Here is a 9,410-nt window from a genome sequence, read left to right as displayed (position 1 = left end):
CCCCCCCCCTGTCCCTCTCACCAGTGATGTCCCGATATCATTGTGCTTGCTTACTTTATGAGTACATTGTTTTCAAATTCTATCAGACTTCCTTTGAAATACGGAGTTTCACCCCGTGTCGAACGACACGATCGATTCTAATCTATAGCCAGCGACACAAAGTAATCATACCGCAGATCTGAAAAGTCAACGTTTCACGTAAACGCCCGAGCGACTAGCCAAAGTATCTCTTCGTTCTTTATGTATATATATATATATATGCTTTTTTCCCTTTTACTTCTATGTACAGTAGCACGATCGTAGATCGAAAGGATTTCGATAACCACGAACGTTTTACATTTTACAGGCGACTAGCCCTATATAGTTTTCACGAAGCGTTTTCAATGCGCCCTTTTCAACCGCAGGTCGACGTTAATATTGTACGATTCATTTACAAAGAGTTATCTCCAACTTGATCCTTTAACGGTATAACGTGTATTATCGATCACTATAGTCCTTGAGTTTGATATAGCTATCGATCTGTGTAAACTCTTGACTGTACGCTAAGGTAATTTTTTTTTTTTTTTTTTTTCTTATTTTTCTTGTATGTAAATCGAAACGAAAAATTATGCGTTGCTGTTACAGTTTGTAAAAATAATATGCTTCTCGCGAATGTCGCCTCGTACATGTGCTTTTTTTCCCTTCATCCTCGTGTACGTGCACGACATGAAAACTCGTTGGCCGCACGATCATTATTGTACAGTAGAATTCAGTGTTCGCCACCTTAAAGGTAGCTGCGTACGTGGAAATGACGTTTGTAATGAACCTTCGGTCTGTCATACGAGCATGCGCGATCGCTCGATTCAAGATTGCTCCTCCTGTCAAACTTGATCCCCCCAGATGGCAGCTTTTTTCGCACGATCCACAGACGCTAAGAATGTACCGCGAGGATGCCAGGATACGGCCGTCACTGGAGACCTGTAGAAAGAAATGAAACACAGTGGGTCTGCGATCAGACAAAATCACAAGTAATACGTGGAAGCACAGAGTCGTACATGAAGAATCGAAAATGCTGGTCGAAGCCTGAAAGCGTTACGAGCGGAGGCACGTGGGGCGATACTAAATAACGAGGAAGATGATTTTTGCGGTGACACGTGGGAACGCGATTAGCGGTAAAATCAATTGATGGAGAAAAAAATAACGTTTCCAGGAAATTATCGTCCTACGATGCCCACGTCATTCGCAAGGGTGACGTTAAGTAACTTTATGGCCCCAGGGTAATTCTTCTTCAATTACGTCCCTGCGAGATTGTATTTTACAAAGGTAATACACGGGGTGACTCGTACCGACCGCTGAACAACTGTTGGAAAACCGCGAGTTTTAAACTATGTTGTCTCGTGCGATGACGTCACAAGTTAAGTTTTGAACACACGACATCATTTTGGGTAATCACCATTTTACGTTTCCAGGTTGTATTTTATTTTAGATTTTTAAACGTCTTTGCACGCTCTCCTTGGTTTCTCAGGTAATTGACTGGTATCGAGCAGTCCTCCAATAAGTTTCAAATCGGGTGTATCTAGCATTGGAGCTTTCAAAAAAAAAAAAAAATGCCGAGCACTCGTTACGATAAGGGAAAGACAGGTGGGTACGATTTTTAAGGTTTTAAGTAAAAATCGTCCTCGATGTCATTCGTATCAAGACGGTAGGCGCGTGGGTATCAGGTACAGCCCTGCATACTCCAAGCACGTAGAGTGGGTATTGCCAGCGTGAAAAAGGAGAGCAATCCATTCCTGCCAAAGAGCGTTGGAAATAAACTTCACGCAAATGACGCACAGTATGTCTCACTGGGATCGATGAAACGGCGCTTGGAATGCGTGATGCAAGAATTTTTGTTTGGTTCGAGGAAACGACACGAGAGTCGCCTGAAAAGACATTGTGACGTCTGCTAACGTCGTGAGGGACGTTATACGTATCTGACGTGGGATCTGGGATAACGTTTTACAAGAAGTTTTCTAACTTATCGACGGAAGCCACAATTTCTATCATTAATCTCAACCAGTGCTGACACGTGACTGAACAGTTTATTCCGTGCGAACAGTGGCGACGTCTAATGGCGAAGTCATTGACGTCCCGGGGTTGCGTCATAGCGGGGCAGAACAAACGACAACAACGGGTGACGATTAAACAGTCCCCGCGACAAATAATTTTCGGACCGAATTACTTGCGCGGTGATCTTATTGGTAGACGGGGAAAAAGTGTAGGAAAAGTTAATACCTGGGATTGTGTGCGACGAAGAGGAGGAAGTGGGAAAAGTAATGGGTGTAAAAAAAAAAGCGACTGCAGAGTGCGCATGTACTTTCGATATTTCACTCCGAGCTACTTTACCACAGTGCATCGCGATATATGATACGTGAAACCTTGTTAGTCTAATGGAGTTGCGTAATACTTTTTGCATTTTTTACAAGTTCCTCCGAGCATCTGATTCATTACTTTTTTCTCTAAGCAGATGATTACCCTTCAACGAATAATACGGATTCCTCGTTTATGTCTCTGTACGATAAATTGTCTTTCGATTGAAATTTCGAATTATTTCGTTTATGGAAAAAATGTTTAGACGGAACTTTTGTATTTAAAGAAAAAATACAATTTCTGACAATAGGATAATTTACAATTGTCTCGTATACAAGAGGTCTTAATTGAAATAAGGGTAGCGCGAAAGAACCAAGGGTTGCTTTAAAACGGCGACTCAGGCGTGACGTGAAGGGTGAACTCAGGGTGAACTTTGACGTAGTACCTGGAAGAATTGCGTAGCCTAGGACAGCTGCTTTGTAAGTTAATAATAACAACAATAACGACTGGAAAGGAAAGTGACGCTACTGGCCAGTCGTTACAAGCCGAAGCGTCGCGACGCTCCAAGCGTACAACGTATACTTTCTTCTTCGCTTTGTATCCACCATTTCTGACATATTAACAAATTGCATTCCAGCTTGTACCCTTACCGCGGGTTATGCGTTGATGGAGTTTCAAGTAGGAAGAGAAAAAAAAAATTATAAAAATTTCTTAGAGCGGTACGAATCGCTAAGGCGGGTTCTCAAAGTCGGACGCCGTTAATCAAGGCTCGTCGACGCCATGGACTCCTTACGCGAATCGCAACGCTATTTCTCACCGGCTGACGGCACTATGTGAACTTACCGGTATCACTGCGTGTAATTGCGCGATGCACGGATTCCCAACAGTAAACAAGACTGCAGCATTGCGCTAGATGTGGGAACGTATGAGCCCGCGAATTCAGACTCAGAAATGGCACACGAAGTCAAGTTAAAGATATGGAGGCTCTTTTGCTACTAGCTTGTACTAGACTTCCTCTTAGTCTTTCGATCCCTGACATTTATAACGACGGGTAAAAGTAAATTCTATTTAAATTGTTTGTTTTGAGGCATTTAAGGCTCATTTGCAATTTATATCTAATTATTGACTTTTTAACTCTCGCAATCAGATATATTGGATTCGCTTTGGATCAAAATAAAAAATATTTTTACGTCAATTACCAAACAAGGGGAAATTTGCAATGTGGCTAATTTATATTTTCTATCGCGATAATGCCAAATTCATTTTCGCTGTTTATTTTTTCGTTCAATATCCCCTTGTGAATTCGGCTTAAGGTCGTCGTGCTCAAGGGCTTAATCAATTAAAAGCAATTGTTCATACGAGGTTCGCGTGCTTCGGCACGTTCCACAAACGTTTTGTCGTCTTCATGGAAGGATGCTTAAGGCGCTTATGGAAAGTCGTCGTTGCAAGTTTCGCGTGATGCGCGCTAAGTCTACGTGCGAAATTTTCAACATCCAAAGATATTCAGATTACGGTACTTGGTTGCGGGACGAGATTTAAAGAAAGAAAAAGAAAGGACAAAAGCAATCCGAACTGATTAGCCGTTTACTAAGAGGACAGGGCGCGTCCGCAATCGAATTGTTAATTCGACGGTAGTGCACGAGCTTGTAGCAAAGATAAGGGTATTTAATTAGCGACAATAACGGTCCTGGCGACAAGAAAAACTAAAACCAGATTAGTGATAAACGTCCGACAGTTAAGCTAGGAAGCTAAAACTGGTTTATTATTTATTGGCAAGAACAAGTCAGAGGTGTAAACTGTTTGCGATATGTTATAGAAAATTGTTGTCCCAGGCAATAAAATTTCGCAAAAATCTCAACTTCCACCTCTGTATTCGCTATTCGGGAATTTGCCGTTTCGCACGGATTCGAGCGTCTCCAAACGTAATAGGGCAAGTTTCGATTCGCATAAATTCGCAATCTCTCCAACAGTCATCCTTCGCGATAGGCTATTGAAAGTTTGACAAAAAATTGCACATCTAAATATTTTCTATATTCGCAACTGCAAAACTACTGTCCAGGCTGCGTGGGCGAACTTTAAGTCCGTCGAAAGTTTTCGTGTCGGATTGACGTGTGCACAGCACTCGAGGGCCGCTCCCTGAAATTACAGATATTTCGTTTGCTTGTAACGTACAATGCAAGAGACTCATATATATAGGTATAGTGCGGAACAGGGATTAAAGGAGAAGTCGTAATATCAGGGTCTTACGCTGGTGAAATTTGGCGGCGAAAACAGGGAGAAAGGGGGAATTTCGAGAGGTACGTAAATAAGATAAGAAAAATGACGATAAACGAGAGTTACTTGATATTCGGATACAAGGAAAGATTTTTGTAGAAAATATAGAGAGGAAGTGAGAAAATTAAAAATCCGTTTGACACTTTGCTTAACCGCAAATAAAGAATTCACTCGTAGCTACCGGGTGAACGATGAAAAATTCAAGAGCCCAACGTTGCAAAGAGTCATTACTCCGATGGAGGGACGGCTTATATTATAAGGGTAGGAACACTCCCCCAAAAATGAAATTAAATAACGTTCTTTCTCGTGAAAAATTCTTTACGGTGCTCAAGAATATCTAAGAGAAGATGAGGAGACTCCTGGATCCGATGAGTCACGTTAGCAGCTACCATTCCCCTCCCCCAACCCAACTCGCTCCCCGCTTCATCGTCTGGGTCCGCGAAAATGCCACCATAAATCCCATTTCCGTAACTTTTATTCATGCCACTTTTTATGCCTCCTTTATTAAAAAGGTCAACCGCCGCTAGAATCCGCTTCCAACTTGCACAGCATCCCTGGTCCATGTGCCGCGACCTGAGCCGGCCTCCGGCCAGTCTCTTGTCCGTTTATCACAGTCGCGTAATAAATAGGATAATAAAATCGTCCGAGATAATTCGCACCCGTAACGCAAGCAACTCGCGAGCTATTCTCGTTAGCAGGAAATTGACGTTTTGATTAAGAAAGACTCAAATGAAAGATGATACAAAAATATCCTATATACTTTATATATTGTTAAGCCCCACAATATATGTATATATACTTACGTGTGATCCTTTAGTACCGTTTCAATCTTATTTGTCCCCACAGACCAAACAAAGATGGACCCATCCGATGAACCAACAGCAATGTACTGACCATCGGGACTGAAAGCAGCTCGAGCCCAATCACAGCCAACTTTGAAACCTTCGGCGCTGCAAGATTGTCGGTGAGTAAACTTTTTTTTTTAAGAAAGTCAAACTTTTTTACAGAAAGATACGATTAAGGATCAATGTCACGCTCAACCCGGATATTAATCATCGACTCCGCTTTCTTCGGTAGGCAAAAGGGCCTCCGCGGCTCTTTCGCACTCCGTGCAAGTAATTAAACGTGCCCGTGTAAGTTTGGGAATTTTGTTTGGCAAAAAAATTGCCATGGTCGCGAGTCACGCTCGCACGAATCGTTTTGGACATTCCATTGGTAGGGCGAGTAATACGGAACCTTTCCTAATTGAATGCTCTTCGGCTTAATAGTGCCTGATAAAAAGACGACGACCCGGAGTCCGAATGAGCTGACGGCAAAAAATCTGTCAGTCACTTGATGCAATTTTTACCAGTCGATTGAGGTACTTGAATAAATTATCGACCGTCCACGAGACAAATAGCAAAAGTTATTTCGAATGCTTTCAGGTGCAATTATTGGAAAACACAAAAATAGAGATTCCGTGAAAATAATTTTTTTTTACTTTCAGTACGCAAAAGAGTAAATTTTGTAATGTAAAAATTAACGTAAGAAAATTATTTGTTATGCAGTGGACTAGCTCTGTGCCATAGCGTAGATCTTAGAATTAGATCCAAGCTATACCTGTGCAGAATTTTGGTAATGCTTTTTCAAGGTATGCCCGTAGTATGGGATAGTCTCATTGACTATATAACTCTGTATATACTTCTTCTGAGTGATCAATTTCAGATCTATACTGTATCACTGAATGACTTTAATTCGGTGTAGTCACGTTAGAATTGAAATGGATATTTTTAATGTCCTCGAATTTTTTAGTGGATCCATTATGAATGTGGTATTACCAACGTAAATATATGCTGATCTATTCAGAGGTCGGCCCGCATATATTTTAAAGGACACTACGTCGTTATTTCATGTTAGGCTGTCAAGCCTTGACAATATATTGACAGGTGGGTTATGAATCCATCAGTAGGAGGCAGCGTGAAATTCGGATGTGTAATCGCAAAGCAAATCGCGGAAATAATACATAGGGCATTCGGTGATGAATCGATATGAAATTTTAAGGCCATCGAAAATCCATAATCAATATTATTTATTGATATTTACCTGAACGAGCCAACTATCTGTTTCATTCGTAAATCCAAAAGTTTCAATGTGTCGTCCCGTACGCAGCTTAATAAATAATTAGCATCTGAAAAGAAAAGAAAATAATTACGTCATCGATTCTTACCTAAACAGCGACTCTAGAGATCTTTTAAGATAAAGAGAAGTCAGTTATTGTCTTCTATAAGAAATACGAAGTAGCGTCTCTTTTTATCCACGTCGATACGTCTCATTCATATTATTCGCGAACCTTAAAGGGAGGAGAATCATGGGAAACATAGTAAACCGAAAATAATTAGAGAAAAAGAAAAAATAAGAGAAGCACAGAAGATTTAAGGGGATAGAAAAAATGAAAATAGATCCTTTATGGTTCGGGATTTTGTGAAAAAAAATTTTAACCTGGGATTTTCTGAGAACACTCAAAATTTAGATGTTCGTCGAACAATTGGTACAGAAGGTCTGTAAAATATTTTGGTAAAAAAAGGATACGGTAGATTTCACTGTTTTATCGAGGGTACTTTGGGGCTTGTGAAAAAAGACGCTTCAATCGGTTCTACTTTTTAAATATATCTATATTTGGAATTTGTTGACACTCGCTTTTAGGAGATTCGCGCTTTATTCGCGCATTAGGTAGATTAATGAAATGCGCCAGTTAAATATGTCTTTTCCGAACGAGCTCTTCAATCAGCGCGGTGAATTCAGCAAATGGGTGCTTTGGGACATTGTCGAAATGCGCGGCGATATCTCTGTACACGATTACAATGCACGAAATAATGTCACGTGCTTCACTTACGGAAAGTATAGACACTGCCAAAAGCTTTTACCGGAATAATTCAACTTTTTTTTCCTCTCCCATTGAAAAACTCATTCGAATACGAAAGTACGACTTTAACTTGATAACTTACCACGTGATAGATCCAAAGACGTGACTTTTCCTTGAAGGATGATATCGTTCGAGCAGGATTCTACCCTGGTGTCCCAAAATCGAATCCTCTTATCAAAATGTCCACTGATAATCGTGGAACCTGAGCTGTCGGATGTGACAAGATCGTTGCAGCTTGAGCCAGCAAATTTCGTTTCTATACCTGATGAATAAATTTGTACAAATTTTTTTTTTTAGCAATTCAAGCAATTGTATACAAATTTTGAGTAAAAAAATTCAAAGTTTCCCGAATGGCAATTTTACTAAAAAATCTTCGTTTCTCCGAATTTTTATGTAGGCATATCTTTAATAAAATCGAATATTGTGAAGTTTTCTGGAAGAAATTTAATGAGCGAAACGTCGGATTTTTTTTTTTTCGGAAAAAAGCATACAACATAACGATAGAAAAATGCTGAATTTTGTCAGATTTTTAAGATATACAAATACGACTCCACCAAAGTATCTGTATTTCGTTTTAAAGTCAGTCGATGGAAATATATTTTTTTCTTTCAGTGAATCAGAATAGAGAAATCAGAGCCACTAAAAGAAAAATGAAAGGTTACGGTTCACAGAAGAATAAGAACACGACATAATACCATGCATGAAAATTGTTTCATTCTATATACATATGCACACACATCGAGTCCGTGTAGCGCTGGATTTTAATAACCTCAACTTGGCGAGTTTCTTGAAAAATGCGTTATGGAACGCGAGCGATTTAAATGCACCTCGAACCGAGTAAAATTTTTCATGCTCGACGCCAGAGCCGCAACCGCCGAAGAGCGCAAAACGCGGAAACTGGAATGTTTACGTTGAGCTGCGCTCGACTTTATTTTTTCACTGTTGGATCCGCGCTCTCTATTCCTTTCCGAAGGAATCAGCCCGGCGTAAAGAACTGTTCGATGTACGTATATACGATAAAAGTAGCAGTAAATAGGGGGAAAAAAAAAAGAAAAAAAAAAACATCTCACATACACGTAACGCACAGGGACAGTTAGCTGCTCTGGTCAAATACTTCATCGAATGCGTATAGTTAAAGTTAAGCAGCCGTAGCGGAGAATTTCCTTTGGTTCCGCAAAGTCGTACAGCGAAGCGTGATAAAGTTCGCAAAAAGTCATGAAAATTGAATTCGCGTGCAGACACTTGATTAGGCTTCGTCTAATGCGTATAATTCATTTTTTGAATAGCAACGTGAAATTCAAAAAAAAAAAAATTGATCAATGATCACGCGATCACGTATAGTCAAAGGCACCGAGCTGAAAAGAGAAGCTCTGTCGGCTGGGTGGGTGAACCGAGGGACTCTTACGGGGACGACGAAAGAAGTAAAATATAACGTGGCTGGCGGAGGAGTAATAAGGTATTGAAAAATAGAGGAGGTAAGATAAAATTGTGAAAGATGGAAAGTGAAGTGGGATATAAAGGAGAAGAGGCCGAGCATCAAGAGTCACAGGGCATAACGAGTGCCCTGGGAGAATGGCAGGCGAGATTACGATGCCAAGTTATATAATTCCAATACTTGGTAAATGTTTCGACCGAGGCTGCCGCAGCCCTATAAGCAAGAAGCGCGCCGTTCCGGGGAACTGTAATTTTGAGACATCCTCCGCCGCGGCGCGCCCATTCGCAAAAGGGCAATTACCTCGCGAATCTAGTTTATCGTTAACTTTGCGAATTCTCAGGTAAGTCCGTGCCGAATTCGTCTCGTTGCGAAGGGGATGATCCGGTGCATTATCGAGAGCACGGTTATTTACCGTGACGAAATAAAGTGCATATCTTGATGTGGGTGATAGTGGAAGAAGAAGGGGGGGGG

General features: G+C 40.7%; 1 protein-coding gene across 1 annotated transcript in view; it reads right to left on the bottom strand.

Annotated features, from left to right (window-relative positions):
• Nucleotides 1-271: 271 nt before the first annotated feature.
• Nucleotides 272-9,410, bottom strand: part of LOC107272898 (autophagy-related protein 16-1) — a 212,623-nt gene continuing 203,484 nt past the window's right edge. Inside the window, exons 10-13 of the mRNA XM_015750540.2 lie at nucleotides 7,587-7,766; nucleotides 6,685-6,769; nucleotides 5,406-5,552; nucleotides 272-957 (exon numbers count right to left, since the gene is read on the bottom strand). Coding sequence (XP_015606026.1) covers nucleotides 861-957; nucleotides 5,406-5,552; nucleotides 6,685-6,769; nucleotides 7,587-7,766 — 509 coding nt within the window. The 3' untranslated portion in view covers nucleotides 272-860. The remainder of the gene's footprint in view (nucleotides 958-5,405; nucleotides 5,553-6,684; nucleotides 6,770-7,586; nucleotides 7,767-9,410) is intronic.

Source organism: Cephus cinctus, unplaced genomic scaffold (assembly GCF_000341935.2).
Source record: "Cephus cinctus unplaced genomic scaffold, Ccin1 Ccin1_scaffold1310, whole genome shotgun sequence".
Taxonomy (NCBI): Eukaryota; Metazoa; Arthropoda; class Insecta; order Hymenoptera; family Cephidae; genus Cephus; species Cephus cinctus.
The sequence above is the reverse complement of the archived record's forward strand: the minus strand, read 5'-3'. Positions and strand labels throughout refer to the sequence as shown.